The sequence below is a fragment of the Tursiops truncatus genome, chromosome 8, assembly GCF_011762595.2.
Source record: "Tursiops truncatus isolate mTurTru1 chromosome 8, mTurTru1.mat.Y, whole genome shotgun sequence".
In the NCBI taxonomy this organism is placed as follows: domain Eukaryota; kingdom Metazoa; phylum Chordata; class Mammalia; order Artiodactyla; family Delphinidae; genus Tursiops; species Tursiops truncatus.
The window spans coordinates 54409816-54426879 of record NC_047041.1 but is presented as its reverse complement, the minus strand read 5'-3'; the positions used below and the strand labels follow the sequence as shown (position 1 = coordinate 54426879).

The following is a 17064-nucleotide window of genomic DNA, read 5'->3' as shown; positions in this document are numbered from 1 at the left end:
ATGCTTAATATATTTAAATAAATTAAATAAAAATAGTTTCTGAGATCTGGTGTAGACCTACAAAGAATATGCTCTGCTCAGGTTATTAATACCAGGACAGCCACTAGCAAACCACTGTAGTCATAGCCCATGGGTTCTTTTTCATCCTTTTTCAAGGATAACATGGAACAATTTTATCTTCTTTCATTTTGTCCTAACTTGTTTCCAAACAGTTTCTCTTCGGAATCTGGCCGGTGATCCTGTTTGAGCCTCTCAGGAAGCAGTGATGAATTATTTCACCAGTAAAACAAAATAGCACGTACCATAGGCCGGGTCAAATGATTAAGGAAATCTTTAGAGATCTACACGTTCAAATATATCATGACCATCGCAGCAAAGGAGTGACTTTCTGACTAATGCTGCCAGCCATACAGAGAATGAGGAATGGGGCTTGTTGGATGTTTAGCTTGTGTCTTTATCTCATTTGTCTTCCTCCTCCTCACCGTCACTCTAAGATGTTTCAAAAGAAACAGACATGATGTGTATGTATATACTCGAATGCTGGAAATATTGGGCTTTTCTTAACAGGTTAACAGTTTGTGCTGATCATAGGAAATTACCCTTTTTCTCTTTTTTGACAAGGCTTGCATGTGAATTAAACTTTTCTTAATATTTGATTAAATAATGAAAACAGTCAGCTAAGGACTGGCAAAACCCCATATCCAGATGGCCAGCTATGAGGCAGCACTTAGCTATTTCAGCCTTGATTTATATTTTTGTCATAGTAACCTCATGGATGGTTTCCCAAGGTAAAAAAAAAAAAGAAAGAAAAAAGAACTATCTGTGGGATTCTGGTAGTTCTTCATTGTCTGCCTCTGTGCTGGTCCGAGTGTTATAAGCAAGCTCAGACCTGCCACTGGGTTCTATACTTGTCACATTCCAGATTTGCGGTGGGCTCTGGGATGTCGTTTGTGGTCACAGCCCGGCAGGGTGGGTGGGTCATCTTGTAACCTTTATGAAGGCCACCAGGACACCTGTAGAATGTTCCACCTCCACCCAGTTAAAGGTGGTTGCTCCATTTCCTTTGATCTTTGCAGATCTTTAAGTTGTCACTGTTTTTATGGCTAGGCATAACATGATTGGTGGGCAAACATATTTCATCCTCCTAGAATAACTCATTTGAAGTTACCAGTAAATGTCGTTATACTCTGACTTTTAAAATTATGCAATATTTTCCAGTTTTCAGAGAGGCTATGGTTATGCCCAGGGAAATGTGTTGGGTGAACTAGAGCTAAAATGATCAGGATCTTATGTACATAAAGCTTATTAGAATACCTGCTCCTTCATTTTGTTGAAGGAAAGTAATATAAGGGTTGAAAACAGCTCTAACTTACTTGAACTTGTAACAGAACTACCAAAAATTAAAGTGCTAAGACATGGCAGTGAAATCTCATTGTAAGGCAGCTAGTTCTAATGTGGATTTGAATGTATAACAAATTGAATCACTCTTCACAAACATAACACCTGCCTGGAATAAAAACCTGATTTGACCCCTTTGCTCATATATCACCATATTTGTAGCTCTGTACCATTTAGCATTTTTACAACTTTTCCCTGCTTATACATTATTATAAAATCCAGATTGTTTTTACTACATGGTGTCATTACCCCAGACTAAATTCTGAGCTACGGCTTCCAAAGGAAAGTCACTTTTTTCTTAAGCAAAGGTATAAGACACTTCTGTTGTTTTTCTAGTATTCAGTAAGAAGCCTTGGTACAAATTTAAAACAAATACAGATTTTGTTGTTTTTCTTCACTTGCTGGCCTTAGTTTTAGTCCAGGTACTCTTTTCCTTACTTCAGCATGCCAACATGCCATTAGGCAGATACTTCCCACCTGCTTTTATGATCCTCCAGCAAGAAAAACACTTGCCAAAATATAAATCTAAAAGAACTTTGGTTGTGCCTTAGGAAAATATAAACTAAACAGTTCCAACGCAAGCCTGTAAGACTGTTCTTTATTTTGCCACAAGATTCTGGAGTCTGGCTACATTCGTGTGCAACTACGTAGGCTGTCAGTCATCTAACAATTTTTAATGAGTTCATTTGTTTCACACCATTGTCGTTTTTGTACTTTTCACTAAGAAGTACTTCTGTACAAAGAATCTGTATAAAAACAAAGGTACATCCTTCCTAACAATGCTAAACGCTGTGAGGCTAAGGTTTTGCAGTATTAAGGTCGGATTAAGGGTACAGAGAGCATGCCCTGACACTGAGGCCCTTTAGAGCAGTTTGTTGAATGAGCAGTTCAGCCACTGCCACCTGCAGTTTCTTATTGAATAAAGCTGTCCAGCACCTTAGAGACTCGTAACACTGTGGCCAAGTCTTCAAAGACCCTTGTTTCTGTTGTAAAAACAAACGGCATGAAACTGCTCAGCAAAGAAGTTTTAGAAGGGTTGAGCAGAAAGCAGGGACTAAATCCAGGCTCTTTAATTTTCCAAGTTAGTTTTTGTGTCACACATGGCTCCCTTTTTAGCAACCTAAGTATTAGCACACTCAAGACTATCTGTGCCATATCAGGTATTGTGGAAATACTGGGACCTTGAGGATATTGCTAAATTGTCTTTATTTCAATATGGCTTCATTTTTTTCCCTTCTAGGACTCTGGGTTGTATTATTACAGGGTTGGGTTATTACCGTTCCCCCCCCCACACACACTTTATTTTCTTGAGAGAGTCGCTGTTAACTAGAGTGTACAAAAGGACCTGTTTCCTTTTGAGCAGATAGTGGCTTGTGTGCATATCAGCTGATGTGAAAGGTGCTCATCTCTGAGCCCTACAGCAAATTGTATTCTAGAAAACATTAGTACTTTATGAGGATGTGAAGGAAGCAGTTAGCTTGCACATTTTATTGTACTACCTATGCTGCCATTTTCACTCCAGAAAATTGAAAGCAGTTTGACTATTTTTAAGGAAAAACTAGGTGAAAGGTGGTTGTGTTCATCTGATGGGTCACTCTACCTGCCTACCCCTTCACACCTTGGTGCTTTCATGAAACATTGCCACTCCTGAAGTGATCTCTTTTATCCTTGTGATATTATATAAATTAATGATGAACAGGAGAAACATTTGTTTTTGAATAATCCACAAATAAGACCCCCAAATAGTGGTATTTGGTTTAGAATTAGATCAAATATTTTGGTTTAACCTCAGTGCAAAATTTCCAGGACTGGGCTTTCCTTACACCAAGAGGGTTTTTCACATACCAAGGAGAGGAAGAGGTGTGAGTCAAAGAAAATCAAGAGACCAAAAACTTCAGGTACACGATGCATGAAAATCTTTAAATGCCTGAAAAAAATTACGTTCTGTTTTAATGCCAACACCCTCAGAATTTAGCCAGTGTCCCTAGAGGTGACTAATAATTTAGTTCAAGGGTTTCTTATGAGTCCTATGGGTTGCATATTACTTTGCTCTTGAAAAAAATCATCTGTTGCTAAGTTTAACAGTTTTAGCTCTCAATTCCACATTTACATGACAGAAAAAAATTATTCTAGCCCTGTGGTTTATGATGTGCTATTGGATAAGTGTTTATGTAAAACTGATGTTTCAAAGAGAACCAGTTCTAATTGGAATTTGCAACTAAGTGGCAATATGCAGATCTACCTCTGTCTTACATTGTACATCATATCAATACCATAATATAATTAGTTTGATCACTTTGTCTTATTTTTCAATGTCTAAAATTACGCTTACTCACCATGCTGTAAACATTTGGAAGTAATGACTGAAATTTGGCTAAGTGTCCGTTGTGCAGGGGACAGTAAGTGAAAAAAAGGAACCGTCAAGACTCATCTGAATGGAAAATTTCAGTGCTGTTTTTTAAACTCCTGCACTTCCTTTAAGAATAAGGAAACTTTCATGTCTAATTGGAGTTGCTGGCTGGCGAAAAGCTGCCAGTGTTCCTGAGGTTTATGGGAGCGTGCCACTGTACTTAAGGGTTTCTCCAGTTGCGGGGGAAGCCTCTCCTCTACCCTCTTAGATTCAGTTGTTGAGGCCTGTGAAATAAACTGACAAAGGACAGATTAGCAAGAGAAAGGGCAGGTTTTTATTTACATATGTAAATGGAAGTTCAGAGAAAAATGTAACTTGAGGCAGAATTTACAGCTTATATACCATCTTAATAAGAGAAGGGGACAGCGAGAAAGGGCACTTAGGGGAAAACAAATGACTTTTAGGAAAGATAAATGGGCCCTTAGGAGAATAGGTAGGAGAAAAGATAGTTCTATGACAGTGTCTTTTTAGATGCGGCACTGAAACTCCCAGGAGAGGATTTGACAGTTGAGTCCTTTAGGGAGGTTCTGCTTTTAGTCAGATAAAGGGAATTCAGGAAAAAAGCCTCTTCCTGCATCTGTTGATTCTCAAATGCATTCAGCTCGAAATGTTTTTTATGCCCCAGCGGTGTATTCTGGACCCTTTTATTTCCCCTGTCTAAAACTTTCCAAGTTTCACAGACCAGAAGCCAAGTTGGTGGCTGTAGAGAGAAGATTCGGGTTAGAAGTTAGGAGAGAAGAGATCTGCAAAGGGAAGGAAGGCATAGATGTATGGAGAAACAAAAGGAAAAGCAAAAATTAATAGTTGGAGCAGATTATATAGACTCAGTTTTTGAGTACAGAGGGCAGTCAATCCAAAGGATTTCTAGATGTTGGTCTTAAGGCATCTTTATTTAAGCAGTGGAGTCAGGATAGTAGTGGCAGTCTCACACACGTGGTTATTTCCCAGAGCTCAAAGGACCATGTTCTGGTGAACTTCCTGAGTGGCCCAAACTGTAGTGGTGGTAAATCCCTTAAAGTTACATCCAGCTTCAGTTTGCAGGGCTTCAGGAAAAGGGCAGTTTTAGTTCTTAGTAATGCCAAGTCAGAAGGATGGTAGAAAATTGGAAATGTTAATTCGTGACAAAATGCGCAAGATGGCAGGATCCAGCTTACAAAGAGGTGAAAATAGCTCAAGGAGAATGAACAGGACTAGAATCTGATAATCCACATGGGTATATTATACTTTTCCATTGAAACATAAAATTTGTCTTTATAATCACCCTAGTTTTGTAAAAGGTAATCAAGGTAAGACGGTTTTTGTTTGCAAAACGAGTCTAGTCTCATCAAACTTGGCCTGATTGTTTATATAAGTGCAATGAAAATAGTAAGTGATGACACAGGCCTTTTGAACTTTTATTAGGAATCCCAGATGGGACTTTTAAATTCCTCGAGTCTAGGAAGCCAAGCTGAGAACTTGCCATCAGACTTCCCTTGCATGCCTTCACATTTGGATGAATCCCTCCTTCTCCAGGTCCCCAAAATATCTTAAGCTTTCTGGTCCTGCCAGGAAGTGGCCTTCCTAACTCACCCGTAAGGCTGGGACCCCTGTAACCCAGGCACTAGGCAGCTTTCCAGGAGGGCTTTGTAAGCACTGGCTCCTTAAAGTCAGCCTTATTAATTCCTTAAAACTGGTCATATCTATGCACGTCATCCTCAAATATGACATTCCAGTCAAAGCCTTGGTAATATAATCAGTGTTTCCAGTTGTGTCCTGTTAACAGGGAGAACAAATTCTTATTGAACTTGTTCAAATAACTATATTGCCATGGAAATAAGTATTCAATAAGAGTTTTTCCAAATTTTGGAGGGTTCAGACAGGGAGAAAAGATAAATGCTTCATTTTTGTTTACAAAGATGTGATCTACTAAATTGCTGTAAGTGCTAGATAGCTTAAGAGAAAAGGCATTCCTTAAGTCCAGAAAATAGAAAATTAAAGAACCAGTAATAAGGGACTTCCCTGGTGGCACAGTGGTTAAAACTCCACACTCCCAATGCAGGGGGGCCCGGGTTCCATCCCTGGCCAGGGAACTAGCCAGGACTAAGGAGCCTCAACTAAGGAGGCTGCCTGCTGCAACTAAGGAACCCACCTGCTGCAACTAGGACCCGGCACAACCAAATAAATAAATACATATATATATATATATATTTTTTTTAAAAATGAAGAATCAGCAATATTCCAAGCAAAAGTCATAGAAGGAATCATAATCATTCTTCATTACTCTACTCAGTCCCATGTGATAAATTCAGGTCTTTCTTGATTTCGGTTAGCAATTTCATGAACCCATGAGCTTCTCCGTTAGTTCTGGAAATCCTTATTAAGTCCAGTGGTGCGATCTTAAAGTTATGTAAGCCTGTACCTCAGGGTACCTGTTACAGTCTTTTCCATGGATCTCTGAGAAGATCTTGAAAATGAAGCCTGTAGCTGATTACAAGAGTTTTCAGGAAGGCTTCAGAGTAAAACAATATCTGTGAATGATGAAAAGCTTAAAATGGCTATGGTTAAAGGTCTGATGAGTTTATTAAAATGTAGTTGAAAAGGAAATTTGGTTGACTCTGTGACATTCAGCATTTCAAGGTAAATGGAGTTATGACATTATACCAGGACATATCATGGACAGCTATTGACATTAACAAACTTCTAGAAATTTCATACAGTTTCTGAAATACTTATATTAATAACACATACCCATGGAACTATAATCTAGGGAAGGTTAAGCATCACTTATTTGACAATGCTTGCCATGCAATTTAACATATCAAATAAACCTAATTAGTTTAACACCTCTCTTTTTACGAAGTGAGAGAACAAATCCTTTGAGGTTTTCCAGGGGCCCTCTGGGAAATCTCAAAGTCAGAGGTCAAGAAGACTTCATTTAGAATTTGATTTGGAGAAGTTGTTAAAAGGTTTGAACGCTTAATTAAATAATATTATAGGTCACTGTGAAAAAATACTTACCTATGTAAGCAAAGTGACAGTAATTGCTTTGTCTCATTAAATACAGACCAATAATCCAAGAAACTCCGTCCTTTTAACAGGGAATTTCAACCTCTAGTTTTGCATTTGTACACTATTGAGCTCTTCGTGTGTGTGTGGGGGGGGGGGGGGGTGAAGGCAAGTACAGCATTTATTGCAGGCACCAAGCAAGGAGATCAGGCAGTTCATTGAGCTCAGTTTTTTAAAATTATAAATAAATGCATTCAGTCTTAGCCAGCTTGACCACATGAATAAGATATTCTCCCCGCCCCCATTCCCTTCTCTGCCTCTCCTCCTCCCCCCACCATCTGCAGACCCTTTACAACTTTCTATACCCATTCAGGTTTTTGTCTTTACTTTCCTCTTTCTCATTCTGGTAAACCATTTGACAACCTCTAAGCAACTACTTTAGGACAAAATTACTCTCCTTTTTTCCTTAACAAAAACACATCCTTCATTTCTTTCAGACCTTTCAAGATTGCTTTCCTTCTTTATTGTTTCTAGTATTTTTATGTATATTGATTAGAATTCTTAACCCTTAGTAACCTTAATTTCCAGTGAAAATGAGGAATTAGACAATTGTGAACTGTCGCATCAGAATTCTGTAGTAGATTAACAAATTTATGAATACACCACCTCAATTTATAGAAGCATATGTTTCTTTTTTTTTCTTAATTAATTTACTTAGTTTTGTCTGAGTTGGATCTTCGTTGCTGCACATGGGCTTTCTCTAGTTGCAGCGAGCAGGGGCTACTCTTCATTATGGTGCACAGGCTTCTCATTGTGGTGGCTTCTCTTGTTGCAGAGCACAGGATCTAGGCATGCAGGCTTCAGTAGTTGTGGCGCACATGCTCAGTAGTTGTGGCTTGCAGGCTCTAGAGTGCAGGCTCAGTAGTTGTGGCACACAGGCTTAGTTGCTCCACGGCATGTGGGATCTTCCCAGACCAGGGCTTGAACCTGTGTCCCCTGCATTGGCAGGTGGATTCTTAACCACTGTGCCACCAGGGAAGCCCAGCATATGTTTCTTTATAGTACAGTTTTTTTTTTTTATAGTACAGTTTTTGAATGTGGTAAAAGGACATGTTTATCAACAAACCCAAACATGTTTAGTCCCTCTGTAAAAATAAGTCAAAAGTAGATAAATTTATGCTTAGTAACTAATGTTTCAGTATTTTATCTTTTTTTTCAGTATTTTATCTTATTTGGACATTACCCAGATAAAGACATTTCTTCACTTGAAATTCACACGGAAGATAAAACTCTAGCTTTAGACCATAACCTTTCACCTTGGGTAATGAAACCTTGACATAGTCGAGGGAAAGGTGGAAAACAAAGGTGGCCATCAGAGCAGCTAAGGAGAAGACAGATCACTAAGGAATTTAAGCGGTATTGCTACCTACAGAATTTCTGCTGTTGTTGATGCACATTTGGAATAAGCAGACTGACCACCATCTTTACACACTTTAAATACCTGGTATTGTTTCACAAGACCTTCATTAGCATTAAATCAGCAAATTGCTGCCTGTTTTGATTGGTAGCTAGCGTAGAAAATGATCACAAGAATATTTCCTACTAGAAAACCCTAAAACCCACTCGATTACAGGCCTGCAAGTGACCTAAAATTGTCCCACTCTGTTTAGCTCAGCAGCTGTCAATATTACAGCACCAATCACAGGTCACACTTTGCTCTCAGTTCCTTTTTAACCCTCATTACGAGACCTGCTTCATGGCTTTTAAGGAGCACAGTGTTGCAATGTGCACCAGATTTAGTCATTGGTAATTTAAATATTTACGAAAATGTCATAAAGCTTCTGAAACTTCTCTGGCAAATGTCAGATCTGCATATCATCACTTTTAAATCGAGTGTGCAGAAGTAACTCTAAGGTTGCAGCAGAGCACATTTATTAGAGAAATCTTTAAGCACAGAAATACGGTTCCCTACAAATATTCATCCTGACATCATCTGCACCTAAAAGAAAACGATGAAAGTTCTATGATATCCAGTGGCTCTGGACCAGGGGTTGGTGAACTACAGGCCACAGACGAAATCCAGTCTGCGGTTGTATGGCCTGCAAAGTAAGAATGATCTTTACACTTTAAAAGCATTGTTGAAACATACAATAATAGGGAGAGGAGGGGGCTTCCCTGGTGGCACAGTGGTTGAGAATCTGCCTGCCAGTGCAGGGGACATGGGTAGAGCCCTGGTCTAGGAGGATCCCATATGCCGCGGAGCAACTGGGCCTGTGAGCCACAACTACTGAGACTGCACGTCTGGAGCCTGTGCTCCACAACAAGAGAGGCCGTGACAGTGAGAGGCCTGCACACCGCAATGAGGAGTGGCCCCCGCTCGCTGCAACTAGAGAAAGCCCTCGCACAGAAACGAAGACCCAACACAACCAAAAAATAAATAAATTAATTAAAAAAAAAAAAAGAAGAATATGTTACAGACATGTGTGTGTCCTGCAAGGCCTCAAATGTTCACTATCTTGTTCTGGGAGTTTGCCCCCCATTCTCTAGACCTTCCGCAAATATGGAAGGTCGCAAGTCCTTCCCACTGCACTTCTCCATAGGGTGATTCCAGTGTGTATTTGTCAGAATGAAATATACATTTGAGACATCGCTCACTTCTTTGTTGAATGTAATCATAGGGTTTGTGTTTAAATATTTACACTGTAAAGTATTTCTTCATACCAGTTTTACTAGATTGGCAACAGCCTGCTGCAAAGTGCCTAAATCTTTGGGAGAAATTACATGATTTTGTTTTCGTTATAAAGGAAATTCCATTCCCTGCTATAAAGTCCAAAAATGCTACTTGCATTCAGCTTTTGAGTTGACTTCCAGAAAGATGAGATCATTTGACCATTTTTTTCTCATGCCATGTAAAATGTGTCATGTGGTAATGTCAAGGGACTAATAAACTATCGTAGTCGTGTACACATTTTTTTACTTTCCAAAAGGAGAAGTTCGAAATCCTTTCCACAATTAGTACTTGTTTGTTTTGGCTCTTTTAGAACTAAGTTACTCAATAGCAATTAATAAATGAATCATTTTAAGAAATAGGTATAATTTTCGTTTAATGTATTACAAGGCATTGTTTACTCTCAAGCATTTCCGTACTTTGGATATTTCTGAGTCATTTATCAGTGTGACCATTAGGTAAACTTTCCAAGCTAGTACAGGGTTTCCTGGTTTCATTTTGGTGCAGATATTTGTTCTACTAGCAATTATTTAATAAACATAGGCGGTCGTGAATCTATACAAGGAACTAACCATTTTCAGGTGATCTCAGACTTGCTTATTCACTTTTTCTATTTGATTTGCCAATGCCACAGTTATTTTTTTAGAAGATAGAATTGTGTAATTTTATACACAATTCTGCTGTAATCTAGGCTATATTTCAGCATTCATCACCTCACTATAGGTGAAAGTATTAAATGATACTGTTCTGAATAAGACTTCTGGTAATGTTTTATCCCTGGTTTATATTTAATGTATCTGTACACTTATATAAAGGCAGGGCCACATGTTTGTGCACTGCACAATGGTACCCAGTTGGGGGAGGGGGTTAGTACAGGCTGAAGCCTCACGGTATGTGCCTTGGAAGAGTTGCGTCTCACGACACACTTTTTTCCAATTTCTGAGTGAAGGGGGCTGTATAGGCCAGCAGCAATCCTGTTCATGGGAAGGATGTTTAGTAAATTATGGCTTTTTTTGTCATTAGTCTTAAGTGATACTGCAGTAAATTTCTACTCCAAGCCTGGGTGATTTACAAGGTTAAAAGCTAATAACTTTTCAATTAAACATTAATGATCCATAAGTACACAGCATTCTTAACTTATGAGCTCTGGAGTAAATGCATGAACCTTCCAGCTTCACACAATGAAGGGGGACATATTGGAAACAGAAAAAACTTACTGCATAAGCCACATATGTCTAGGGTCCTATCTTTGACAATGACCAAAGTGCCTTATAAGATGTAAAACAAATTAGAATTTCCGGGCTTCCCTGGTGGCGCAGTGGTTGAGAGTCCGCCTGCCGGTGCAGGGGACGCGGATTCATGCCCCGGTCCGGGAGGATCCCACATGCCGCGGAGCGGCTGGGCCCGTGAGCCATGGTCGCTGAGCCTGCGCGTCCGGAGCCTGTGCTCCGCAACGGGAGAGGCCACAACAGTGAGAGGCCCGCTTACTGCAAAAAAAAAAAAAACAAAACTGCTGGACAGACCTGAGGGGTCAACCCCTCTTCCACTGGCCAGTGCAACCTGGAACAACCAACTTTCCTCCCCTTCCTGGTCATCTGGCTGACCTGTGCCCACAGAACCCCTTTGTCTTGGAGGTGGGGACGGGTTCCTCTGCCTTATCCCATCCCCCGTTTTTCTGACGAAGGTGTGGCAGGGCAAGCAATGGACCAAGACCTTTCACACTAGGTGAAAGCAATCACCCACTGTAAAGGTGAGGGCTGAAAAGGAGTTAGGATTGCTTTACTCCAGCTCTTTTGTTCCACTTCTGAACAATACACCTCTCAGATACCACCCTACCACCCATACCCAGTACATACATCTCACTCAGTTCCTCCCTGGCCATTCCAGAACCTTCCTAGAGAGGTCATCACTGCCTGTCCTAAAGTCTGGTCACTTTATTCCAATAAGCTTACCGCCATTTAACTTTCTCCCCACTTCAATTCACCCCCAAACTTCCCGAAAGACATTTCTGCTAAAGAGAAAAGATGAGTTTTTAGGGAGCTTGAGAAAGTGAGTTAACAACATTAAATCATTGGGCCAACCTGGATGGATGTCTGCTCTGTGTCAGGCCTTAGACTCAGCCATGAGTGGGACAGGAGTTGACCAGTCTGGGGAGGAATACAGTCAGGCCCGTCCCACCACTCTCCCCTCATACGTATCCTCACTCTTCTCTCATCCAGACATCCCCCTTGCCCCTGCCCAGCCCCTCTAAATTAGCAAGGAGAACAAGGAACCTGAGAGGTGGAACATTCTTACAGAATCCAGTAAGTTACCAAGCTCTGAGGACACCATCCCTGCCCTTCTGATGACCCCTGCCCAGTTCAGGCCTGGGCCTCACCTCTCTCTCATGGATCACTGTACCCGTCTCTGGGTTCCCTTCCTCCACTATTTCCCTCTTTGGAATCTATACCACATATGGGCTGCTACAATGGACTCTTTTTTTTTTTTTCTTTTTGCGGTACGCGGGCCTCTCACTGTTGTGGCCTCTCCCTTTGCAGAGCACAGGCTCCGGATGCGCAGGCTCAGCAGCCATGGCTCACGGGCCTAGCCACTCCGCGGCATGTGGGATGTTCCCGGAACGGGGCACGAACCCGTGTCCCCTGCATCGGCAGGCGGACTCTCAACCACTGCGCCACCAGGGAAGCCCTGGCAAGCGGATTCTTAACCACTGCGCCACCAGGGAAGCCCTACAATGGACTCTTGAAAGCAGATACGGACTGGTCAAAACTTTCAAAGGATCAAGTTAAAACTCCAGGTACGGCATTCAAGGCCCTTCTCAGGAACCTCTAATTTATCTTTGCACCTTCAACTCCCAATATTTACCCTTCCAACGACACAAAACGTGGAATGTTTCCCAGACATGTCCTGTTTAGTCCCACCTCTGTACCTCTGCCCAGAGTGCCCTCTCCCTCTTTACACCACTCCTTACCTGCTGGGAAAACTCCCTACCACCTCAAATGCCATGTGGTAGGTTAAATATGGCCACAAATTTTTGGAACTCCTCCTCACCCCTTTTATCTGGGCTGGTCTTGTGACTTGACACTATTGCCATTTGGGGTAGGGCGGTTCCTGAGGATGAGAGAGCATTTAGCCGTATGCGTGTCGTCTGCCCAGTAGATGCCAGAATCACACCCCGAGTCATGACAGCCAAATATATCTCTAAACATTGCCAAATGTACTCTGGTGAGCAAAGTCACCTGTGGTGGGAACCACTGGCCTAGAGGAAGGCAGGGAAACAAGAGGGCTTCCCAGTTCACTCCAGGGAGCGGGGCTGCCCATAGACTGACCTGGAATACTCAGCTCAAACTATTGAGAAGAACAAAATAAACCTTTATGTTTTTTGGGCCTCTGGGATTTTGTCAGCACTTTGTTAGGGCAGCCTTGCCTTATCCCAGGTAACCTAATGTGTCCTCTCCGATCCCTGTTTCCCCCCAACCAGACTGGCTGCTCCCAGAGGGAGGTACCATGTTTGAATCACATCAGGTGTTACCCCACGGAGGGAGGCCCTGGCATCTTGCAGACTCACTCTTGGCTCTGGGAGGTGGAAAGAGCAGGAGGAAAGGCACCATCCAAACACCCTTTCTGCAGTCCCGGTGCCTTGGCCACTTGTCCCTTGCCGGCCTTGCTTCTAAGCAGGGTCTGGCTCATAGTAAGTACTTCCTAAATGCTTTAGGGGTGAACAAATGAATGATGTGCCCACTCATTTGTGCCCATCTGTCCGAGTGGCGTGAACTGTATCCATCGGGAGAGTGTATCAGTTTCCTATTGCTGCTGTAACAAATTACCGCAGACTTTCTGGCTTAAAAACACAAACACAGTTATTATAGCCCTACATATCAGAAGTCCAGAATGAGTCTTGCTGGGCTAAAAGTCAAGGTGTCAGCAGGCCTGCATTCCTTCTGGAGGTTCTAGGGCAGAATTTATTTCCCTGCCTTTTCCAGCTTCTAGAGTGTGCCCACATTCCTTGGCTTGTGGCCTCCCTTCATCTTCAAAGCCAGCAGTCACATCATTCTGACCTCTGCTTCCATTGGTCCCATATCCTCTGACTCTTCTGCCTCCCCTTTCATTTATGAGGACTCTTTGATCACACTGGGTCTGCCTGGGTAATTCAGGATTATCTTCCTGTTTTTTCTTTTTTTATAAATTTATTTATTTTTGGCCGTGTTGGGTCTTCGTTTCTGCGCGAGGGCTTTCTCTAGTTGTGGCAAGCGGGGGCCACTCTTCATCGCAGTGCGCAGGCCTCTCACTGTCGTGGCCTTTCTTGTTGCGGAGCACAGGCTCCAGACACACAGGCTCAGTAGTTGTGGCTCATGGGCCTAGCTGCTCTGCGGCATGTGGGATCTTCCCAGACCAGGGCTCGAACCCGTGTTCCCTGCATTAGCAGGCAGATTCTCAACCACTGCGCCACCAGGGAAGCCCGCTGATCAGCGACCTTCATTCCATCTATAACCTTAATTCCCTTTTCCCATGTAACCTAACATATGCATAGGTTTCAGGGATTAGGGCCTAGACATCTTTTGGGGGCCATTATTTCTCGTACGACGGTGTCCAATAAGTATTTGTTGAATAAATGAACAATAATGAAATAATGAACAAAAATTAATAAATTAACAGATGTGATTCCTTCACACGGACCTCTGTGATGTGAACTCATTCTGGACAGCTGAGTATCATTAACCCTGAATTCTCTTCCCACTTGCCATTTATCAAGTGCTTGTAACAGACAAGAAAACGAGAAGGCTGAGGGGTCGGGAGAGGACACCTCTGTGTCCTTGGAAAAGTCTGAATTCTGTGCTGTGACAACTTCCTCCCATTTTCCTGACAGGTAGGTGGGTTATCCCCACTTTATGGGTAAAGAGATTACGATTCAGGAAACTCACAGCTCAGAAGAGTCAGGACACTACATTTATAGGCCTACTTTGTCACTCTGGGTCCCGGTCAACCCATCTCTGAAGCTGGGCTGCTCACTGTCACCAGGCCCAGCGAAGGCCCACGGCCCGCGCAGCCCTGGCACCCCCTGATGTTACCTGGTTCCCTTCCCCTCGCCTGGCTCATCGGGCTCTTTTGCGCCCCGCAGCCGCCAGGGGGCGCGCCCTGCATACAGTTTCCGCGGGGAGGCGGGCGGCTGGTCTTTGGGTCTGGGTAAATCTGGGCCCCAGGAGCCTGTGCTCCCAACTCCCTTCACCAGGCCGGCCTAGCTGACAAGAACCCCACGAGCAAGGAAAATGATAGGGCTGTCTCACTAACAAACACAGATGCAAAATCCTATACGAAACGCTAGTAGACAATGTGGCAGTATGTAAAAAGGATGTCAGAGCACCTAGATGGATTTATCCCAGAAATTTGAGGTGGGCTTAGCATTAGAAAAGGAATCAGAATACATGGATAAAAAAGGAATATCTGTCAATGTGGCACATCACATCAAGAGAAATATGAATATCTCAGACGTGGCGGGGGGAGGGAATGTTTGATAAAATTCAACATCCGTTCGTGATTTAAAGAAAATCTTGGTAAAAGGTGAAAGCATTTCCTTTAAGAGTCAGAAAAGACTAGACGTGTCCATCATCACCACTGTTCAACATTGTCCAAGGCTTGAGAGCACAGCAAGGCAAGATAAAGATTTAAAATGATAATGAGGGAATTCCCTGGTGGTCCAGTAGGTAGGACTCCACCCTTTCACTGTCGAGGACATGGGTCGTCCAGGAACTAAGATTCCACAAGCCATGCAGGGCAGCCAAAAAATAAAAAAAATAAAATGATAATGACTTGAAAAAAGAAAGAAAATTATCAGAACTTCAGAGGCTTGCAACCCTATCAGATCCAATTTCCCCACAAAATTAATGCCATACTCACTATTCTGAAATGAAATTCTTAGAGAATATAATCTGTCCACACATATATTTTCCAAAACTCAATATAATTCTTTTATTGTAATATAAAAGGTTAATAAAAGACAAATAAAATTGTATGAATTATGATGTGTAAATTCTTGGGCACAAAAAACTCCCTTACAAATTTTCAAATCTCCCCCCAGGGGGCAGTACACCTCATTGAGAACCATTAGCCTACTTAGAAAACCCACCAAAACACACACACAAATCCTACAGTTAATTAATTAAAATAATTTTTAAATGTACCAAGTCTTCCAGTACAAAATCAACGTACAAAAATCAATTTAACTTCTATATAGTAGTAACAAGCGATCAGGAAAAGTCATTTGTAAAAGTACCATTTATAATAGAAATAAAAATGTACCTAGGACCGAATCTAAAAACGATGCAAGAAAAAAACGTTAAGATATTTTTAAACACCTAAATTAATATGTCGAGATATCATGTTATAAAGCACCTCCAAGCCCCTGACTTCCTTGTATCCTCCCCCCATCCAGGGAACAGAGATTATTATCATCCCCATTGGGCAGATGTGGAGACTGAGGCCCAGGTAAGTAAATGACCGGGCCTCCTGCCTGCCATTCCTGGGCCCTGACCACTGCCCCGGACACCATGCCTGACGTCCACCACACCCAGAGCCGAAGGCTGCAGCGGCACAAGGCCAGAGGCCAGGTCTCTAGGCTCCAGAGAGAAGGAGGCAGACAGCAGTTTGCCACACACACACACACACACACACACACACACACACACACAGCCATGACATTATTTGTGTCTTCAGCAAGGGAAAACCCCCTCAACCCATCTCAGCAGCATTTGGGAGCAGGAGGCAGTAACCCTTCGAAGCAGGAGGGGAGGGTGGAGCTCAAAGGTAAGGCCCTACCTCAGTTTCCTCCACCCAGATGCCATACCTATCCCCTCCCTCAAACCCGGAAGAAAAGAGCAAATAATGATTCTGGGGAGACCAAGTCCGAGCCTGAAGGGCCCAGAGAGATGCCTTCCCTGCCCCCAGCCCCAGTGGAAGGGAAAGCGGGCCAGAAAGGCGCAGTGGCTCCAGCGTCGCACAGTGAGGGCCCCAGGCCCGACCCCAGCTCGGAATGCAGCCCTGGGGAGCGGATGCTCTGGGGTTTGAACAATAACTACTTCGAGTGTTTGTCTGCTCGGGCCCTGAGTGGAGCCCCACCCGGCGCTGCCCAAGCAGAGTGAGGACTCCGCCCGTCAAGGCTGGGCTCTGAGCCGGAGGCTGAAGCCGGGAGAGCAGAACCACCGGCTTTGAAGGGGCCTCCCGGGCTGGCTGCCCGGCTTTCGCGGTGGGGGTGGAGAACTCTCAACGTGTTAGCCTTGACTCAACGTCGTAACAGTTGTTAGAGCTGGCCTCTCTCCACCCTGGGACGGTCATTCGCAGAATGATTCTGTAGTGGTGACGACCCTCTCCTCCCCTCCAGCCTAGACTCAGCCTGGCCTTGGAGGAACAAACAGGCCCATTAACCTATTCTCCCAGCTGAAGAGCAGTCTTTCCGAAAGGTTAGTTCTCATACTCCCAAGAACACAGAAATGACGTTTTTAAAATGTCTTTTTTTTTTTTCTTTCTTTACTCCTGGTCTCAAGAGTTTGAA

General features: G+C 42.9%; 2 protein-coding genes across 4 annotated transcripts in view; both read left to right on the top strand.

The window, feature by feature from the left end:
- Positions 1 to 9757, top strand: part of ACER3 (alkaline ceramidase 3) — a 188125-nt gene extending 178368 nt beyond the window's left edge. For all 3 annotated transcript variants that reach the window (XM_033862213.2, XM_073808406.1, XM_033862217.2), the window contains one exon: positions 213 to 9757. In XM_033862213.2, the coding sequence (XP_033718104.1) occupies positions 213 to 266 (54 nt within the window). In that variant the 3' untranslated portion in view covers positions 267 to 9757. The remainder of the gene's footprint in view (positions 1 to 212) is intronic.
- A 6928-nt stretch (positions 9758 to 16685) lies between these two features.
- CAPN5 (calpain 5) overlaps positions 16686 to 17064 on the top strand; it is a 57458-nt gene continuing 57079 nt past the window's right edge. The window contains exon 1 of the mRNA XM_073808403.1: positions 16686 to 16972. The gene's annotated coding sequence lies outside the window, so the exon portion shown is untranslated. The remainder of the gene's footprint in view (positions 16973 to 17064) is intronic.